The 20,912-nt window shown below is 65.3% G+C and overlaps 2 protein-coding genes across 7 annotated transcripts in view; both read right to left on the bottom strand.

Moving 5' to 3' along the window:
- BAIAP2 (BAR/IMD domain containing adaptor protein 2) overlaps positions 1-20,912 on the bottom strand; it is a 62,017-nt gene that overhangs the window by 34,132 nt on the left and 6,973 nt on the right. For all 6 annotated transcript variants that reach the window (XM_032321753.1, XM_032321752.1, XM_032321754.1 and 3 more), the window contains exons 2-3: positions 12,487-12,562; positions 9,922-10,008 (exon numbers count right to left, since the gene is read on the bottom strand). In XM_032321753.1, coding sequence (XP_032177644.1) covers positions 9,922-10,008; positions 12,487-12,562 — 163 coding nt within the window. The remainder of the gene's footprint in view (positions 1-9,921; positions 10,009-12,486; positions 12,563-20,912) is intronic.
- On the bottom strand, positions 7,764-9,773 carry LOC116577960. The gene is made up of 2 exons (XM_032321764.1): positions 9,472-9,773; positions 7,764-9,434 (listed from the first exon to the last, which is right to left on the bottom strand). The coding sequence occupies exons 1-2, from the start codon at positions 9,486-9,488 to the stop codon at positions 8,837-8,839; spliced, it is 615 nt and encodes a 204-aa protein (XP_032177655.1). The 5' UTR covers positions 9,489-9,773; the 3' UTR covers positions 7,764-8,836.

The following is a 20,912-nucleotide window of genomic DNA, read 5'->3' as shown; positions in this document are numbered from 1 at the left end:
CAGGCCCCGGGGAATCCTGGGATCCGGCTGGGCTCTCCCGGGCTGAGATGCAGAGTCTGGGGAGCAAGGGCCGCGGCAGCCATAGGCCCGCCGGGACCCCAACCCTGCCTGGGCCCCGCCACCAGCCCCCAAGAAGCAGAGCTGGGACCGAAGCAGCTACGGTGTGTGCGCCCCGCTGGGGCGGGGGGGGGGGGGGTCTGCTGACCGTCTCTGCCTCCCCCTGGGACAGCCACACGCCAGAAGAGTCCTCAGAGCCCCACATGGTGCCAGAGGGTACTGGCAAGGAGCGTGACCTCCGTCCGGTGACTCCGCCTCCACCTGGTCTGCCCAGAGCTGCACGGACCCGGTGGAGGGACACACTGTCACTACTCGGAGACCACGGTCTTCCCTGCGGTCTCGAGTGCCCACCAAGGACACCAAAAGCTCATGTCTCTGGTATGTCATTTCAGGAGGGCTCCGAGCCAAGGGGTCAGCTGCTCACACTCGGCAGGGAACATACACCACCTTCTGGAGCCTTCTGAAGCAAATATCCATAATGCTCAATTATTCTGGGGGCTTCCAGAGCGGAAGGCAGCTCCGAGAGCTAATTAGCATATGCGCGAACAAGACACAAATACAGAGCTCTGGTATGGAGAGGACGGACAGCGGCGGGCCTGGGGGGCTGCGCTGTGAGGCCACCGCGAACGTGGAGTTCGGACAGCAACACGGGGACTCGGCCCACCCCCACCCCCGGATCCGTGGCCAGCACCACCCTCTCCGCCGGCCTCGAAGCCACCAGCTCCTCCCTGGGAGAAGCGGGTTCTTCTCCTGCTCACAAAAAAGGAAGAAAGCAGTTGGTGGGGGGAGGGGCAGGGCAAGAGAAAAATCGATGGCTGTGTTGCCATGGCGATGACAGCAGCCGGCGGTCCTCCCCGGTGCACTCTGCTGAGGCACAGTGAGACCGCACAGCCCCTTCCCACAGTCCGCGCCTGGGTGTGGGGCCTCCAGGCAGGGGCAGAGGCGAAGCCGACCCTCCGGGCCCCTCCAGCCACCCCGGGCTGCTGGTCAGGTCCTGGGCGGGCGTGGGCCCCACCTGGAGTCCGATCAGATCTCAGGATCTCAGCGGCCTGAGGCCTCCACAGGTGTGTCCTTCGGGGGTCCCCAGGCCATCTATCCAGGATGGCAGAGGGGCGGCCTCAGAGGGACAAGCCAGGGCAGGAGGATGTGCAGGCGTCACCTGCCAAAGACATGTTTTGTCCTGGTCCGCGGGGGCGGGCAGGGGGCTTGGTGGGGGCTCCACGTCCATTCTCTTCTCCCCACAGACCCCACGGCATGGGCACGGGAGACATGGGCAGCCACCATGAGGAGGCTGAGGGGAAGCGCCCACACAGCCGCCCCCCGCCACCGCATGTGTCCCACGGGGCTCACCTCCAGCAGGCTCGCCGCCTGCCAGTCCCGTCTTGCACCTGCCTAGTGTGACTTGCCAGGAGACGCGCATGTGAACAGAGCCGAGAGTTTCGGCCTATGTTTCCCCCCAAAGCAGACACCGGTGACCAAGGTCACCTGGGAGAGGGAACCGACACCAGGTCACAGGAGGCCACCTACCCTCATCAGGACAGGACAGAGCAAGACCAGAAGGGCTCAGACATCCCCATTGGTCACCCAGAGCCCCGGCCTAGTGCCGAGCAAAGACGCTGCTGTGAGCCCCTCATGGGCCCCCACCAAGGACCCTCCCTCGTCCGTGAGTGACAGTGGCTCTCCACGAGCCTGCCTGTCCCGCTACCTTGCTAACTGCCCAGGCAGGTATCGGCTCTCTGGACAGCTGCTTCTCAAGCACTGACTTGCTGGAGCTCATGCAAGACGCAGACAGACGGAGGCGACCCGCAGAGGACTGGGCATCCGTACGCCAAGTCACCATGGTCAGGATGTCACAGCTCCCGACGTGCCGCCCTCTGCCAACGCCAGGGACTCCAGGTACCCACACCCCCAGGGCTGGCACCCGGGGGAGGGGTGGAGACCTGCCTCCCAGGCTCCCGAGCCAGCACCTGCACCAGCCCTCGGGCCACCGCACTGCGGAGAGTTCTGCCCCAGCGAGAGAGCGAGGGAGCTGCTCTCCTCAGACGCTCAGGGGCACGTCTGGGGGACACGCCCAGCTCAGCGCACGCGCTCTACTGGCGGGGCACGTGGTGGGGTCATGGGACAAGGTCCAGGGGCCAGACTGGCTGTCATGGGAGAGCGCTGGGCCCCGGGGTCCGGGGCTGGCCTGGGCATGCCGCTGCAGGGAGGGGTTTACGAGGCCTCCGCAAGCTTCCCGTGGCATGCCAGGGCAGGAACAAGCTGACAGCAGAGGCCCCAGGCCAGGTCCTCACAGACCCTACCCAGCCCCGTCACCCCAGAAAAGGGGCTCAGGACAGAACTATGGCTGAAGGCCCCTCTTTGCCCCTTCCAAGCAGGAACCCCGGTAACCACACGAGAGGACCCTGGGTCCCCAGCCTGTCCTCAGGAGGAGACCCAGCCATGGACTGCTGTGCCCCACTGTCATTCCTGCCCCAGAGCAGACCCCTGGTTGCCAAGGGACAAGGAAACGTGCTGGAAGACCTCTCCTGCTCTCACCAAAGCCACTGCTAACAAGACAGGGATCCGATTAGGACCTTTACTAACGTCTCCTGGCAGAGGCTCACTCTAGGCCCTAACACTCTCACCAGGGTGGGCTAAGCTAGTACCCTGGAGGCCCCCAGGGGGAAAGCAGGTCGTCTGAGCCCAGGGGACCCTGAAAATGGACCCCCTCAAAGACCACCCCAGCCCCAAGGCCTGGGCTGCCAAGCAGAACCGAGGGAACACAGCCCAAGACAGAAAGGCCGTGCCACCAGCTCCCAGGCTGGCTTCGACCCTTCCAATCCACACAAGGCTGAGCAGGAGAACAAAGTCCAGGAATCCACAAAGGGCTGTCCAGTATCAAGCCCTGACAGGTCCCCGTGGCCCAGGAAGGCCAGAACAGTGTGGTCCTGACCTCTGGGGTCGCTCGGCGGCTCCTGACCCAGCCACTTCTTCACGGGCCAGTGGAGGGGGTCTTGGTGTCAGCCGGGAAGGGGAAAGAAAGGCAGGATCTCGGCATGAGGGGTCCTAGGTGTGGGTGATACAGGGCCTCTGAGCCAGGCCCTCGGGACTTGAAATCGCTCTCACGGTGTGGATCTGACTCAGCCTCCTGGCACGTTCCTACTGTCGGGGTCCGACAGCGGGGGGCCACATCAGACCGACTGCGGTAGGGTGCCTGACGGGGAGGCGGGGACACACGAGAGCTCCTTGGCCAGGTGGTCAGCTCCTGTGGTCAGCTCTGCCAGCCACGGCCGGGCACGGGAGGAGTGGTGCAACCAGATCACCTCTCGGCCTCGTGAGAGCAGGCGGGCAGCCTCGGGTCCCATCCAGAACCGTGTCTGCCTTCAGGGGCCCTCCAGCCACCGCTGCAAGGTCCCTGGGGTCACACTGCCAAGGGCCCTGCAGCCCAGCCAGCCTTGCTCAGGCCAGCAGTACCTCTAAGCGAGAGGCCAACTTTGAGAAAACCCAGCTCTGTGCAAAGAACCAGAAAGAGGTGCCCAAATCCCACAGGGTTCTCCGTGGGTGACATGGGAACGCCGGCCTGGGCTCTTCACTTGGGGAACCACAGGTGGAGGGCGGCCAAGGGCAAGGCAGTGCCCAGGCCACACCTTCCTTAATCCAGTGACTCAGGGGCCAAAGCAGGCGGGTTTCAGGCCGCCTCCCAGCAGAAGTGCCTGCTGCAGGGCCGTGCCCCGCACACAGCTCTGGCGCTCCCGGTGAAACCAACGGCGGCCCTGTAGGCGCACACGTGCCCCAGACTGCTAACAGCGGCAGGGCAGGGGACAAACACAAAACGGCCGTTTGTACAGATGAGGCAGCCGGGAGCAGGCCGCGGACAGGACCGGTGGGCTGGATGGGAGCGTGACCCCGTGTGGGGGACATGGGGGCTCAGTGCAGGTTCTGCCGCACAGCTCTTTAAACAGCACTGCCTTCATGAAAACTCCAGAACCCTCCAGACTTCCCTGCAGAGACAGGAGGCCAAATGGTGGGCGACGTGATCCCCTGCTGCTGCCCGAGTGATTCCAGCACCGAAAGCCCGAGTCCCTTCACGCGTGTGCCGGGACCACCCCCCTCCTGCTTCCTCCCTGGGTTCTGCCCGCTCCGTGCACACAGTGGCCCTGCGGACAAGAGCCCGGCCTGTAGCTATAGGCCTCGTCCAGCAGGCAGGACGTGCTGTGGTACGCGGCCCCCTGGGAGACCACAGATGCCAGCAGACTGGCCTGTGCAGGGGCCCAGAGCAGTGGCTGCCCCCCTGGGAGCAAAGCACCCCTGGGAGCCAATGCTGGGGACAACAGTGCATGCCACGGCACAGACTGGAGCCAGGAGCCAGCCCTCCATGCCCGGGAGGGGGACACACCTGGCCATGGCTGCCCGTGCCTGTGGCACACAGAGCGGAGCCAGAGCAGAACCGAGGTACTGTCAGGGCAAGGGAGGGGCAGCGGTCCAGAAGAGACGGCGGCAGGGGCTCTTTCCACGCCTCCGGCTCCTCCCTGAACCGAAATGTCCCATCGCTTGACCCTTCAAGGAGTGCAGAGCCTGGAGGGACCCCGGCCGCCGCAGCACGTCCTCCCTGGCTCAGCCTGCCATAGGGCAGGTGGTCCGATGGCCTGTGTCCCCACCCCGCCACGGAAACCCCAGCCTCCTTCAGGATGAAGAGAACCTGACGTGTTCCCCCCCACGGACCCTTCTAGAAACATCTGCAGCCCTGTGCATGCTCCCAAATCAGGCTGATGGCATTTCTAACTGCTTGTGGTCCGGACAGATCAGGAAGCGGCCCGAGCACCCTCCAAGGGACTCAGATGGAGGGAGTCACGGGCGGAAGGGCCGCAGCCTCTCTGAGATCCGGCGAGTCGCCCCCCCCGGCCCCCCGCAGGGACCTGGGACAGGCACACAGTCGGGGCCACAGCCTGGGGACTGGCCTGGATCCTCAGACCCAGCCAGCACGCCCATCACTGGAGCTGCCAGGGAGCCCGGCGCCAGCAAGCACAGAGCCCACACGGAGCCGAGCAGAGTGGGGCCTTGGAAGAGCTGCCCCGAGCATGCAGATCAGAGGCTGCTGCGCTCTGTAATTACCCCGCGGCAGGCGGGGGGCACACGGGAGGCGAGCCTCAGCAGAGCCGGGAAGGCCGAGGTCTGGGAGCCGCAGGCAGCTGCCCACGGCTGAGTGTGGGTGGTGCCGGCGAGGGGGTTAGAGGCGCCGCAAGAAGCTTCTGAAGGCGGCCGTCCCCACGCTCCCTGATGAAGCCGCCTGCGGGATCAGAGCAAAGGCCTGCCGGCCTTGCTGCGGGGGGCAGGCCCGAGCGGACAGAGAGCCCTGGAGCTGGGGGCACAGAGACCGGCGGGAGCAAAGGCAGAGCGGCCGGCCGCCGACCGTGCGCGGAGATGGGCAGAGTCTGGGCAGCCCCAGCCCAGGAGCACAAAGGCCGCCGTGGGGCCAGGCTCGCACTCAGAAGTGGGAAACACGTTGTGGGAGGCTCTCCACTCCCACAACCTCGGGGTCTAACTCGAGGAGCGCGCGCTGCTCGAGACCCTCCCTCTGGGCAGAAGGGGCACTGGGCTCCGCAGGGGGATGGGGGGGTGCAGTGTCCTGCCGCAGTCCGGTGAGGGTCTGCACGTGTCACTCTAACGGGGGACTGGAGGAGTCAGAACACAAAAGGGAGTGGGGCCAGGGTCTCCGACCCTCCAGCCCCCAGGAGGGAGCACACCTGAGACCCAGGCGGGAAGTCGGCAGCCAGAAGGCCGGCGAAGCCCACTGAGCCGCGCGGCCAGATCACACTTCTGAAAACGACCTCCAGTCAGAGAGCCTCCTTCCCGGGCCTGGGCCAGCCGCCCACCCACACACTCCCCCCGGAGACCGGCTCATTCTCAGCAGGACTCCCAGCTCCCCACTCCCGTCCTGGGGGGGAAGGCCGTGGCAGGAAATGATCAGAAACAGCAAGTCCACGGCACCGCAGAGGGGAAGGGCAGCAGGAAGCCAAAAACTCTAGCCCAGACAAAGGGACAGAGAAAGTTACCACGTTGAGACGGGGCTCAGCGGCTCAGGATGACGTGTCATCTGCCACTCACATCCCGCAGAAAGCACGACCGCGGGAGAAACCAATAGGCCCTTTGTCCCGGGAGCGGGGTGGGGCATGCCTTGTCGGCTCGCTGATCAGCACGGGGGGCTCTCGAGACTGGGACGTGACACGGAACCCACATCTGTCATCGGGGGACAGGTGTGCTCTCTCCCCGAGCACACGTGCGCACACGGGGCCCCGGGCCGGACAGAACAGCCTGTCAGGAGTCGAGACGCAGGACCATCCGGAAACCCATGTGGGCCCCTCACCTGGGTCGTGACCAGCCTGCAGAAGGGGAGGGGAGGGCAGCCCACGCTGATGCCCCTGGCAACCCACTGAGGGAGCCGGGCACGGAGGGGCCAGGACAAATCACGTCCTTGGCGGGTGACCTCAACACCTGGGACACCAATGACGCTGTTGCGTGGGGACGGTGGCCGAAACAGGCCACCGAACCCCAACCCGTCCACACAGCCAAGAGCAAAGCATCCCAAATGTGAAATTTCCACCAGGGCCTCAAGGCGGTGAGCAAAGCAAGAGACTCAGAAGGGCCCAGAAGACCTCTTCTCTCTCAGCAGGTCACTGTGTGGGCCAAGTTCAGGCCAGGGGTTCCCCGGGCGGCATCATCTGTCCCTGGTACATGGCACCTTGGACGCCCTGAGTTATGACAGTGAGAACAAGTGCCTCCTAGCGTCTGAGAAGCGAGGCTAGTGTACCCCCACAACACCCGAGCTGGGCTGGCCAAGGGGGCCAGTAGCTGCGCTGTCTGGGCCAGGGGTCAGGGTGGTGGGGGGAGGGGGTCCTGTCCACGCAGATGTGGGATAAGAACGTGAGAAGGGAACGTGGTTGCCAGAGCCACACTCAGAGGGGAGCCCTGCCAAGACCCACAGAAGCCGCCCGAGCTGGGAGCAAGCCCATGGGCTCACTCCCGTCCCCCGGGGGTGACGTCACTTCCGTAGGGAGCACCCGGGGCTGCCTGCCCCGCAGCCCAGCACCACGTCTGAGGCGGCCTAGCAGGGCAGCACCGTGGAAGTCACCGTGGGGCAGGGCTCTGCATTGCGGTCCCGTGCACACACTCGTTCAGAGCAGCAGAACCCCCAGAATAACCCAAGAGCCGACAGAGAGAACACAGAAACGTGGTGTTCCCGGTACGTTCGTGGAATGTTCCACAGCAGCCAGCAAGGGCACTCGCTGCAGGGACGGGCTCCGGGCAGCCCCCGACAGCACAGACCCACGAGGGCTCAGGTGCTTTCCTACACACGTGCCCAGGATCCCCCAACTGACGGAGAAACAGAACCAGAGCACGTGGTCCTGGGACTGGAAAAGGGACTCCCAGTGGACGCGGGGGGGGGGGGGGGTCCAAGGCGGGAGGGATCCGAGCAAGCGGGAAGGTGGGGCTGGGGACACGCTCCCGAGGGGGAAGAAGCAGCTGCACGAGCCAGCACCGTGGCCGAGGGTCTGGGAACGAATCAGCAGAAGCAAACCGAGAACGAAGCAAATGAAGAAAACAGCCAAGACGGAAGTTATAAGCACAGTCACAGGAGCGATAAAAATCCACACCCAAAAATCAATTAACCGGACTTCCCTGAAAACAGACGCATTTGTTCTCCCAAAACCAACTCCAGAACTGGAAAGCGAACGGGAGCCCCGCACCTCCGCCCCGGACAAAACCCAGCCGGGGAGGGCGGGAGCCCAGACCCAGCCGAGGAGAAGCAAGCGCGGGAGAGACGCCGTCGCGCTGCCTCACGAGCAGGATGCAGATCTGGAAATGCCCAAACTGGAAACAGCCCAGACGTCGCTCAGCAGAAGGCAGAACCAGCCGGCGCCTCCATCCAGCGGGAAGCCCTTGGCGCCGAGGTGCGAGGGGCCGCTGGCGTGAATGACTTTCGCGAGAATTCTGCAGCTAGAAGCAGCCAGGCCCAGAGCAGACCACGGCGCACGGCCCGCAATCCCACCGCTCACTTCCCGTGCAGAAACAAGCCAGACTCCAAGGTCACGACGGGTCACTGCCCGATGTCCGGAGCCGCTGAGCACGCAGAGGACAGGGAGGAGTGGCTTCCAGGGGCTGGGAGGGCCACTGGGGCTGGGGTCCTCCGGCTGGAGTGGGTGATGGGTGAGCTTTGGAAGCAGATGCCAGTGAGCAGCCCCGACCTGCGGGGCCTCAGAGAACAGGAGAACTGGCTGACCAGGGGAGCCCCATGTTTGCTGCCGCAGCACGTGGGGAGAGGACACAGGTCTGTTTGCCTAACACCTGACGCACGCAGAGGGCATTTCTGTCCAGTGCCGGCCCTCCACGCAAGCCTCGGGAGAGAGTCCGAACACTCAGGAAAGCAAACTGGAAACTCCCTCATTCCAGCCGGGATGGGCCGAGCTCCTGGAGCGGTGAGGGGCCGTCCCTGCCCTGGCGAGCTCCCTGCCTCGCCGCCCGGCTCTGCAGCACAAGTCCGCCCTGCTGCTCACTGGGCCCCGCCACCAGGAAGCTCTGGGACCTCAGGATGGTTCCGCACACGCCCACCTTCCTCCTGGGGCCACAGAGACACCCATTTTCCCGTGGGCAGACCCTCGCCCTTCTGTGAGTGTGACCACAGGGCCCATGTGTGACCCACGTAGCCACAACTGACCCCACGGTCAAATGCCCTTCTTGCAGACAGGAGCCCATGTGCAAACTCACATGGGTCACGCACAACCCCAGCTCCCCTCCGAGGGGATCAGAGGCCCAGCCCGTGGCCGCCAGAGCTGCAGCCAGGACGCCCAGGAGGTGCGGGCAGGCCCACAGGTGGCCTCTGAGCCCGAGCGTCCCCCATGCCACCGGTGAGGCCGCACCTGCACGCCTTGGGCCCCCCCTGCGTCCTCCCGTGTCCGCCAGGGGCAGGGAGCCCCATCGTGTCCGTGGCGGCCAGACGGCTTCCCTCCACGCCGAGAGCGCAGCACAGCCTCTCAGACGCCGGAGGAGGGTCTGCCTGGCGCCCACGCAAGCAGAGCCCACCCATCGTGCGGGGTCCGGCCCCAGTCACGCGTTCCACCCGGCAGGTTGCCCCCGGCCCCGTAAGTCTCCAGAGCTGAGGCAGTGTCTTCGCTGGACACGGCCTGGGCCTGCCAGGGAACTGGGCCGGCTGGGCGTCCGCGTCCCCGAACAAGGCAAGGCCAAAGCCCCCGCAGAGTGCCACGGTGGAGAGGCCCCACATGCGGCAGCGGACAGTGTGAAAGGCCATAAGGGCCGTGGGGGTGCCGGGGGAGGGAGCTGGCCTGCGCCGCCCGCGGACAGCCCGGTGCCCCACACCTGCGGGCACGCCCAGGGCCTCTGGGAGCGTGAGGGACACGTTCCTCACTTCATTCTTGCGCCCGCGTGAGGAGCGACATGAGCTCACAGCACAAAATTTGCAAAACAGTGTAAGTGCAGAGAGAACAACCCACGCCAGGGTCCCCTGCGGCACTTCCTCGGGTTACCACATGGCGCGCACACACCAGGTCACCCCACGTGGGCTGGCGTCCCGTCGCCCTGCTATGCCGGGTGTGCTCCCCGTGACCTCAGTCCTCCACGGGGCGCTCCACACCAGCCATGTGGATCTGCCCGGGTCCTCACCCCATGCTCTGCTCCTCGGGGGGACTGACCCACCTGTGTATACCCTGAAGCTGCCCAGCGCACCCCACAGCCTTTGCCGGCCATAAGGGTCACGGTTCTCTCAGAAAAGCTTCTTGTTTGACCAGACACAGGAGAGGACCCCAGCCCTGCCCCGGCACAGGTGGCGACCCGGCCCCCACCTGGGGGTCTCTGCCGCATCAGAGGTCTTACCGAGTTCTTTGGAGCCCTGGCTCTCGCTGGCTAGCTCGCCCATCTTCACGAGGGCGTCGAAATAGCCTTTGGCAGCGTAGGTCACACCTGAGAGAGGAGAGAACAGCTAGTGCCCTCCCTGTGGATGGACAAGACCCTCAGCACCCACGCCGAGCTCGCGGTGCGCGCCAGTCCCCCGAGCTCCGCGGCCCTTCCACCTGGGCTGAGTGTACCCCGTTTCTTGCTAGCGTTCTCCACTCGCTGGAACCGTTAGAGCTGCTGCTCTAGGAACCTGACCGCCCTGCCCAGTCAGGCCCACCAGCCAGCCGGGGGCTGCCAGTCAGCTACTCAGGTCAACTGCTGGGTGCCATCGTCAGCCCCGTGGGCTGGGTGAGAGGTGGCAGGGCCCACCGAGGAATGTCGCGAGACCACACCCTGCCAGGCAGGACACAGCAAGAAGCTGTGCACACAGAGACCCCCAGCCAGCCGTGGGCAGACAGCGCCCCTCACCTCTCCAAGCTGAGGCCACACCGCGGGCCCACCACACACACCACGGCGACTGTGGCCACCCGGGATGTGCCCCTGGCGCCCAAGGAAGAGCCCAGTGCCCGCCGACCCCGTGCAGGGGCCTGCCCGCCCTGCAGGCTGGGGAAGGACAGGGTGCTGGGAACAGCGCCAGCCGTGGGTGGCCACCCTCTTATCTGCTCCCTCTGGAGCCCTGGCCGGGCGTCCAACTGGGCACACCATCACATCTGATCTAGATGGCTTCCCACGAAGCGCGTGCCCAGGAGCACGCCCTCAGCAGCCCCATGGCTGGACCATGTCTGCTGCTGGGAGGGGAGGGCTCCTCAAAGCCGATCAGAGAAAAGCCAAGCCCGGCGCGAGGGGGCATAGGGGAGGCCAAGTGCAGCCGAGGGGACAGGGGCGATGTGTCTGGCTGAGAAAGGTGCCAAAGGCCAGTCTGGAAAAACGGGCAGCGGGGGGGCCCTGATTCTCCATACCCGACCCCTGGAGAGCCTCACAGGGGTCCCCAGTGGGTGCAGAAAGGCCCAGAAGGAGACCTGGCCTCACATCAAAGGGCAGGGCGTGGCCATGACTGGGACTGACTGGGAGTGACATGACGTCTCCCCAGGAGGAGGCCAGGTGAGGCTGCAAAGGGTCCTACAGAGGGCGGCTCCAGAAGGGCAGCCCCATCAACCACGTGCAAGGCCCCGCATGCTGGGGCCCAGGAGAAGTCCGCCCCAGCCAGGAAGAGAGGAAAGCCCGGTCCGGCTCCACGGGCACCGCGAGGGCCTTTGCTCGCAGTACCCGAGGCCCCAGCTCTGCCCTCCTGCCCCTTCCCTCTGCCGCTGGCCTGCAGACTGGGCGCCTGTCCTGCGTGCAGCGTGCTCTGGCGCAGCAGACCTGACGGGACGTTCACCCGCAGGCTGGGCCGGCTCTTAGCTCCTGGCAGGCGGAGAGGTCGCCACCAAAGCCAGGGACCTGCCATCGTCATTAAGACCCTACAGGCCAGCTTTCAGCTTGAGGCGAGCAGCTGGGCCTCCGTTCTTGCGGGGCTCCTGGGGCAGTGTCCCTGTGCACGGGGCTGTGGGGCGGAGGGAGGGCAGCTCAGGAGAGCCTGCGTGGTGCAGAACACTGTGTGCGCCCCAAAACAGAAGGCCGTGCAAGGCCCCACCCCTCCATGGCCACAGGGAACCAGGGAGACGCCGGGGGCTGCCAGCAGCGCCGTCCATCTGCACACAGCAGGAGCCCTGCCCCGCACTCCTGGCGTGATCTGTGTGCCACATCAAGGCCACTCTCCTTCAAAAGGGTCAGAGGGCAGCAGCCTCGCTTAAGAGGACCAGGGCCGCGGTGGAAGGCTATGTCGTAGACCCGCACACAACCAGAGACCCTCCCTGCCCGAGATGGGGCCAGTGGGCAGGACTGTGGCCAGACGCAGACCAGCAAGGCCGCTGTCCAGGAACCCGGTTCCACTGGCTGCTCTGTCCCCAGGTGACCATGAGACTGCCCAGCACTCTCCTCACCGTCCCCAACCCGAAGTCCCGCCCAACTGCATCCCCACAGGGCCGTGCACAACCCAGGACAGCAGTCAGACGGTGGTGTACGCTCTGCACTAACAGCCTCCCTGCTGGGGGGAGCGGCTGTGCTGACGAGGATGTCACAGCTAGAGCAACAGCCTGACGCCCACCCTGCAGAGACTGGGTGGGGAAACCAGCATCGGGCCCTGAGAAGCGGGCGTCCCTGACCGCAGTGTGACTCGGCCGGCCCCCGCTGGGCTGGAAGGGCCCAGACACACCCGCAGCACATGCTGGCACCAATGCCCCCTCCCCGAGCGAGGGCCCTGAGTCCCGGGTCTCTGTGAATGGTGCAGGCCCCAAGCCCTACGCCCAGTTCTACAGACGAAGGTTCTGAGGACAGACATCCACAACCACCTTCTTCAGGCACCATGGGCTGACACTGGGCCCAGCCCCCAGGACTGCACACTGGGTGCAGCCTCCAGGGCTCACAGGCCTCCAAGGCGCGGCCCCCAACCTCCCCCCACCACTGCATCCAGGCCCCCGAGCCGCTCCCACGCCGCGGCCTCACCCGCCAGGGCCTTCTCGTAGTTCTTCCCCATGGCAACGAAGTTCCGGAGACTGGGGTTGAACTGCTCCATGATGGTCTGCGAGAAGCGAGAAGAGAAAAGGCGTGAGTGACCCCGGTGACCAGGGGACCCCAGGAGCGTCCCAACAGCAGGAGAAAACCACAGGTGAAGACCACGAAGGCCCAGCCTGGCTTCTGAAGTACAGACCCCAGCCCTGCCCTCCGGCAGACCCGGCCCCAAGCCTTGGGTGTCACCTCCGCATGGTGGGGACAAGGACGCGGCACTGTGCTGGGCTTCTGCGGATGGAACAATCCGCCCCGGAGCACGGGCCGCGGCTGCTGCTGGGGCTCTGCTCCCGTGGACAGGGGCTGAGTCAGCCGAGGAAACCCTCCTGCCGGGCACACGCGGCACATCAGTCACCAAATGTCAGCTCTGATGAGAGGGACCCGCAGCCTGGTCTGCAAACACCCCGCGGTGAATGACCCACGGGCCAGGTCTTTTGCCCGACAGACTGCACTTCTTCGCCGAAAGAAATCAGATTTCCACCACCAAGGCCAAATCAAGGTTTTGGTCACGAGGCACAAACACAGGTGCCCGAACGCCAGCAGCAGGCGATGGCCACGGGCGGCAGGCACCGCCCGCCGAGAGCCGGCCCAGCCGGCAAGGACACCGCACGGAACCTGCGAAGAAGACCCGTCTCGGCCACATGCTGTGTGCTCAGTCCACGATGACAACGGGCACGTGTCCGAAGTTTCCTGAGGATGGGCGAGAGCAGGCGCCCCCAAGGGCAACGCCCCGCCCTGCCCCCGGACACGGGGTCCTAGAGGCTTCTCCATGAACTGAGGCGGGCGCCCTCACCCCAGCCCCGACCTGTGCGCGGCTCCGGCCCCCATCACGCCCATTCTGGCCTCTCCTTGCCCTCGGCCCGCGGGAAGGGCTCTGGCGCTGCCGCCCGCCCTGGGGTGCAGCAGAGGGACGCGGCCCCGCGCTCACAGGAGCCGAGGCCGCGCAGAGCTCGCACTCGCTCATGGACGGGGCCGGACCGAGGCTGGCGGAGGGGGCCTGCTGGGCGCTACGCCATGCGGGGAACAAGGGAAGGAAACAGGGTGTGCGTGCCTTCCCGTGGGGACACAGCCGAGGGACGGGCACCTGCTATGCACAGCCCCAGCACTGAGGGTGCGGGGGGCCAGCAGTGTCCCTGCCACAGTCCCACCGCTGGGCAACCGGCCGCCGGAGCGCCAAGGCCCGCCAGGACCACACAGCAGGCAGAAGCGCCCTGCGCGGGCAGAGAGCACGGCAGCGGGCCACGGGCTCCTGCAGGCAGGAAAGCAGGGGAGTGGGGCCACTGGGGGTACCGGGCACAGCAGAACAGCAGGCAAGCCGAAAGGTCGGTGAGGAGGTGGGAACGGGCCAGCCCACCGCCCCACAGCTTCACCGCCCGTGTGCAGAAGGCCCTGCTTTCCAGGCTGGATGGGAAGCCGAGGGAGGGGCTAAGCCATGCAGTTCAGCGACATTCCAAAGAGAGACTCTTGCCAAGGGCCCCAACAGATGCGGGGACCCCCACTGGAGCTGCTCTGGGACCTAAGAAGCGGGGCCCTTGGGAGAGGGGCTGGGCCACGTGTCCCGCGGATGTGGCACCGTGATGTGGGGACAAATGGGGCATGCGGGGGGCCGGATGGGGGGAGGCAGGCGAGATGCAGGTGGCTGGGCTGGGGACCCAGGAATCTAGATGTGCCAAATCCAGGGAGGACCTGGGAAGAGGAACCGGGACGCCCTAGCGGGCAGCAAGTTCGAGCAGACGAGGAGAATTCTGAGTGGGAAGCTGGGTTTGGGGGTGGTCCCCATCCGGGGGAGAACGCAGGGCCTGTGGGAGCTCAAGCTGCCTGCAGACCTGGGAGCAGAGAAAGGCTCGTGATTCATGCGTAGCTGTCCTTTCTCTTCCTCTTTTTTTTTGAAGATTTTTATTTATTTGTGAGAGAAAAAGGAACAGAAAGAATGCTAGCAGGGGGAGAGAGAGAAGCAGACTCACCCGCTGAGCAGGGAGCCCGACTCGGGGCTCGATCCCAGGACCCTGGGACCATGATCTGAGCCAAAGGCACCCCGTGTGTCTGGTCCGGAAAGGAGTCAGGGTGCGGCAGGGCCCTGAGTCTGGTGTTCTTGGTGTCTGCAGGGTTGCAGAGTTGCAGGAGTGCGGGGGTGCAGGAGACCCTGTGCTCCTGTGTGTGCACGCTAGTCCACTCCTGTGTGTGTGCACGCTAGTCCACACGTGCACAGGGTTTCAGCACAAAGCGTGTTTCTCACTGTGGGGCTGGGCCCAGGTGTGAGCCACTGCCCTAGTAGGTGCTGGTGCCAAAACACGCTGCCTTCTCAGGACTGCGGCCCCCCGGCTCCCGGGCAGCACCCCAGCCTCCCGGCCAGAACAGGACGCTCTGCCCAAGCTCATCCTTCGAGCCCCATTAGCATCCTGAGCAACAGCCGGAAACAGGCCAGGAGCCACCCAGGCCGAGCGAAGGGATCACCGTGGCAGCACGCCCACACCCTCCCAGCGACACACGGGGCAGCCGCCAGGTTTCGCTCCCTCAGCAAGGCAGCTGAGCTCATGCGCCAGGAATGCAGGAGTGAGCAGGCAGGGCAGGGCGGGCGCTGGGGTGCCGGTCAGGCCGCCTGGGCAGGGCAGGTGGCACGGACACCAGGTCTGGTCACGCAGTGGCCACTCTCTCACCTAGAGGCGGCGGCAGAGGCGGAACTGTGTCTGCCCCCGGCCGCTTGCTGCTCTGTGCAGAGCCCACTCGCTGGTCTCCCAGGGAAGCAGCCGGCCACCTGCCTCCCAGGCACTGACGTCCTCGAACCCTGGCAGTCAGAGGCCTGGCACGGGGCTCCTCTGACCTCCCTGCACGGCCCGCGGCCGTGAGCGCGCTCTCCACCCGCCCCACCACTGGCTCCGCTAACCAGGCCCCCAGCGAGGCAGGAGCATCACGGCTTCACCGGTTCTCACGCAGAGAAGGAGGGCTCCGCGGCCTGTCCCTGGCCACCCTGTACTGTTTCCCAGAGGGGAAGGGATGTTGCTAACTTTTCATGGGCTCTGCACGGAGCTAGCTGAGACCCGAACACCCACACCCTCCAGCAGGGGTCTGTGTGCTTGAAGAGGGGAAGGGGCTGCTTTTCCTTGTGGAGACCCCGCCCAGGTTGCTCAAACAGCAAGGCCGGGCGCAGCCTGCGTCCTGACCTGTGGCCACGTGCTGCCGGCCTCACGCTGGTCCGACGCACAGGGCCCCAGAGCGTCATGGCGCACAGAGACGTGCCACCACCCCATACTCCAGGGCCACGTTCCCCAAGCCAGGCCACCATCCCACAATGTGAGCCGTGACCAGCTCTGGCCCTCGTGCCGTCTACACAAATGAGAGCCGCACGCCGACCTCAGCTCTGCCGTGGCACCCGGACGCCGTGTGTGTGTCCCTCTGGCAGCTTTTGTGGGCTAAGAATCAGCCCGCGGACGGTGAACCACAGAGCGGACGGCGCTCACTCAACATCGGGTTCTTTTCTCAAAGGACACACGACAGCACCAAGAGCATATTTTCTCTAACGATTCTCCTTCTTTTTCTTCAAGATTTTATTTATCTTGGGGAAAAAGGGGGAACGCAGGCACAGGTGCACGTGAGAGCGGTGGGGGGGCAGACGGAGAGATGCTCCGACAGACGGCCCACCGCGCCCGGAGCGGGACACGGAGCTCAGTCCTGGGATTCGGAGATCCTGAACTGAGCCGAAACCAGGAATCAGATGCTCAACTGACCGGGCCATGCAGGCTCCCCTCTAATGACCTTCTCCAATCAGGTTTCTCTTCTCCAGCTAACTCCGCCATAAGAACGTAGCATACGACGCTCAGGACACGCACGACGTGTTAACTGCCTGTTCACGTGCTCGGTCACGCTTCTGGCCAGCGCCGGCCTCTCGGCCGTTAGAGGCACAGGTCGCAAGCGGATCTCGGACGGGCAGGGGCTCGGCCGCCCGGCCTCCACGTCACTCGCGTCACGCCTGCGTTTACCCTCAGTCGCGTGGCTCACTCACTGGTTCGCATCTATCACGGATGCCTGGGGTACCGACAGGGCTGCGGGGAGATCTGCCCAGGGCCCCTGGACGCCCTCCAAAATACACACTGAGAGAGGGTTAGAGAGAGGAGGTGTCTCTGCCGGACACACTCACAAGCTCAGACGAGCTGGGCAGTCACCCTCCTGCCGGGACATCCCAGTGCCAGATGCCCCGGGCCCCCCGGAATCTAACCGGACCTCTACGCAGGGGTGCCCCTGAGGACCCCAGCCACACTCTTCTCTAAGAGCACCACGGAGGAGACGAGCACCCCTGCACAGGTAGCTGTTGGTAGGACCCCAGCACGCTGGGAGCCCCGGGAGCCTTCCTGCCTGGGTGCTCTGGGACGCTCCCCGGGCATTTCGATTTCCTCTGCAGCCACAGGTCTGCCCGGCCAGTGAGAGGCCTGGTCTCCACCTTGGGGGCTGAGGAGACGGACCAACACGCTTCCTTCCAGAAAGGCGCTCTGGCGAGAGGCTTTGTGCCCACCTGCTCCCGGGCCTGTGTCCGGCCATGCCGCTCGCTCCCTCGGGAGTTCTGTTCACGCCTCAGCCCCGGCTCCGAGGCACAGCCCCCTCCAGCACCCTCCCGGCCGGGCACCACAAAGAGCGAAGTCCCTCTGCTGACAGGGCAGGTGACCCGCCTCTGCTTCCCCTCCGGCCCCTCCCACGCGGCGAGGACGGCCGGGCTGGGTGCGTGGCCGCTGCCCTGAGCACACGGGCACGTGCGGGGTGAGGCCGAGCCAGGCTTCCCTTCCCTCAGCACCTGGAAGAGCTCCTCTAGGGGACGAGGTGGCGCCGGAACCCCGGCTGGCCTCTAAGCCCCGCCACCCTGGACCGTCACCCCACCGATCCGGGGGCACCACCACCCCATTCTACAGATGGACAGAGAGAGGCCTGGGGAGGTCCAGAACCCGCCCACTCGTTCCGGGAGGACCCAGATGGCCACATGGGTCTGAGCTCACCCTTCACCGCACTCGGGCCGCACCTATGTCTTGACGGTTGGAGAGGGTGCCATCCGACCAGCCCGCCGGCTCTGTGCTGCCTCAGGATCCCTCCAGCGATACCAGAACAAGGCAAAGGCCAAGTTGATGGGCATCTGCTCCGTGACCCCTACCGGAGGGCTGATGCCCGGGTGCCCGCCCCTTCGCTTACCCAGGACGCACAGCCTTCAGCATGGGAGGGGCCCGCTGTCCAGGAGCTGCCCCGGGGTGGGGGCGGCCATCCTCCAAGGGAGGTCTGCCCGCCACGGCCCCCATGAAGAGCATGGACTCCCTGGGGCCCTGGGGGAGGGCGAGGGAACAGGGTGGGCGGCGGAGGCGGGGGGACCACCAGGCTAAGTCAGGAAAGCCTGGCTTCTCGGGGCAGCTCTGAACGACTCCCACCTGGGGGCAGGGGCAGATGGAAGGTTCTATCCCCTTTAAAAATAGGAACAGCTGTCCTGACGGTCCTTTCTGAAGGAATAAAACCAACCCGGGGCATTCAGTGAGTGTGTTGGGGGGACCTTCCGGGAGGAGGCGAATCCTGAGTCGGACCTCGCTGGGTCAGAGCCGGAGGAAGGGTAAGACTGTGTTCATACTTGCTCAGAAAAGAACCGCGGTGAAGCTTCCAGAACAAAACAGCCCCCACGGTGATGCTGGGAGAGTGAAGGCCTGCAGACGACGTAGAAAATGCCCCCCAAGGGGCAGGGGCAAACCAGGCAGACCCCAACCCACACACGTTACCCTTCCACAGCATCAGCACCCCCATTCCCTCCACGGGACCCAGGTCACAACTCCCCGCCACGCGCACACAAGGCCTCGGCCCCACAGCCTCCCACAGAGATGAGGGCCCCATGGGGGCCCGGGGAGGCCGACCCAGCCGCAGACTCCAAGGAGGGAGCGTTGAGAAGCAAGGAAACGACACCGGACTACTGCAGAGTACAGAGGCTGCAGTCCTGCCCACCCCCCGCCTCGGGAGGGCGGCAGCCGCGGGACCCCAGGGAAGGGAGACTGAGCTGCCTCCCCGCCCTGAGGTGACGCTTCCTGCCCCATCAGCTTACAGTCAAGCGACAATTCATGTCTCTGGCCTGGCACCTGGTGGGGTCGGGGGCCCTGAGGCCCCAGGAGCAGGGATGGCCAGAGGCACTGGCAGAGCAGCTCAGGGACAAGGGACGAAGTCTGGCTGTCTCTGGAGCCCTGGCCCCCTGCAGGGAGGGGACAGCCCACCCAGGAGCGAGGAGCCGCCCGAGCGGCCGCCGGCGACCGCACTCCTCTCTCCGCAGCCTCAGAAGGCCGTCGTCTCCTTAGGCCTGGACACTGGACACACCGCGCAGCAGGGTCCAGACACGGCCCCCAACAGCCCGGCCACCCCTCTCCTGTCTGGGAGACACACTCCGTCCACGCTGACTTCAGGGGGGCACGGCCCCTTCTGGCTCCCACCGCAGATACCTTCCAGCAGCTGGTCACCTGCCCCTGACTGCTGGGCCCCACACCAGGGAACCTGTGTACTTAGGTCACTTCCTATCCACGCTTGGCACCGAGCTGAAGCCTGTGTTGCCTGCCCGCTGCTTTCAGGATAAAATTGCAGTGTGCTCCTGTGGACAGCTCAGTGTCGCCGTGACCCGAGATCGGCTGTGTGACTGAGGCTGGAGAGAAACCATCCTGGCCCCAAACACGAGCAGCCTGGAAACCTGTCCCTCCGATTCAGCAACGGAGCATCCAGGACACCCCGCCGACCATACCAGCCCCATGCTCCTCGGGGGGGCCCCCCAGTGCCACACCTGGTGCTAAAGGCTGACTCAGTCCCCTAAAAATGCATGTGCTGAAGTCCCAGCCCCCAGCACCCCAGAACGTGACTGTACTTGGAAAGACAGTCTTGACAGAACTAATTAGGCTGAATGAGGTCATCAGGGTGGGCTGTGTTCCAGTCTCACTAGTGTCCTTCTAAGAAGAGATCAGGGCACAGATGTACACAGAGGCACTACCCGGGGTGGGGGGGACTCGGGCAGAAGGTGGCCATTGGCCAGTCCAGGAGAGAGGCCTTGGGAGAACCAGCCCTGCCCATGCCTCGCTCTCAGACTCCAGGCCCCACCGCCATCAGAAATCAGTGTCTCGTGGAAGCCGCTGCCTACAGGGCCATGTCACAGAGGCCGGAGCACCCGGATCACCCAGAGACACTAGGCCAACCCCCGGTCACCACGTGAATGCCCAGTGTTGACAACACAACCAAGTGTGGCTCCTGCTTGCCCAGTTAGAACGTTCCACTGACCCGTCCTTGCCCTGCTGAGGCTCTGACCTGACTTTCACAGGGCTGGGCGCCCGCTGGATGAAAAATTACCCATGAACAAGCAGAAAAGCAGCCTCAGAAGGCTCTGGAACCGCCCCCCCGACCCCCACTGCCCTCATGTTCTACAAGATGGACGGCCGGTAGGCTGTCACGCTGAAGGGAGCAACAGACCACCGGGCACCTAGGAAGTCACCGGCAGCGCGGAGGCCTCTGCCTGGGCCTTCCTGCCCTGCCGCTGCCCGCCCCGTCTGGAAGCCAGGGATGACAACCAGCGCGTTCTCGGTGCTCGCGAGTCTCCTACGGGCCCGTTCGCTCGCTAACAAGAAAACGGCCACACAGAGGCTGAAAACTTGCCTGAAGTCTGCGGGAGCCCGAACGGAAAGACAGACGGCCCAGGCTTCAGCAGGCCTGCTTCCAGCCCGGGCTCAGCCACGGGCCAGCTGACGGCCTTGGAACACGCTGCTTCACCTCCCTGGGACTCCCCCGCCAGTGGGGAACAGCCAGGACCCCCTCGAGAAGCCGGCTGAGGGTAAAGGAGGTCACGTGCACAGCTCCCAGCGCGGTGCGTGGCCCGCGGCCATCGAGGCTCCCCACGATCACCAGCCGGCTGGGAAGCGCAGGCGGCCCGTGGCCGGAGCTCGGTCTGCCCCCACCCCCGAGGCAGAGCCAGACAGAGAGCGCGGGACACAGCCCACTTTGCAGCCCCTCGCAGGACTCCTGCTGTCAGCCTGACCGCAGCCGTTGGCCGAGAGGTGCCGGCCCGCCACCCTAGCCCGGGGCCAGCAAGGCCCTGATTCCCAAGGGCAAGATGGCCACGGCTGGAGTGCAACTGGTCCCTGCACCGGAAAGGACAAGGCTTCTGTGGGTGGGCGGCAGGGACTGAAGGGGGGACAGACAACAGGCCTTTTCTGCCAGACAGCATCTCGCAGGGCAGGGCCTGACCAGCCCCAGAGTGGGCTCACGGGGGCAGCAGAGGACCCTTGGTCATTCCCCCGTCCGGCAAGGAGACTTCTGGCTCTGCCACAAGCCTTCCATTTCTTTCTCAGATTTTACTTATTTATTGGGGGTGGGGAGAGAGT

This window comes from Mustela erminea, chromosome 18 (assembly GCF_009829155.1).
Source record: "Mustela erminea isolate mMusErm1 chromosome 18, mMusErm1.Pri, whole genome shotgun sequence".
Taxonomy (NCBI): Eukaryota; Metazoa; Chordata; class Mammalia; order Carnivora; family Mustelidae; genus Mustela; species Mustela erminea.
This window is presented reverse-complemented; position numbering and strand designations above follow the sequence as displayed.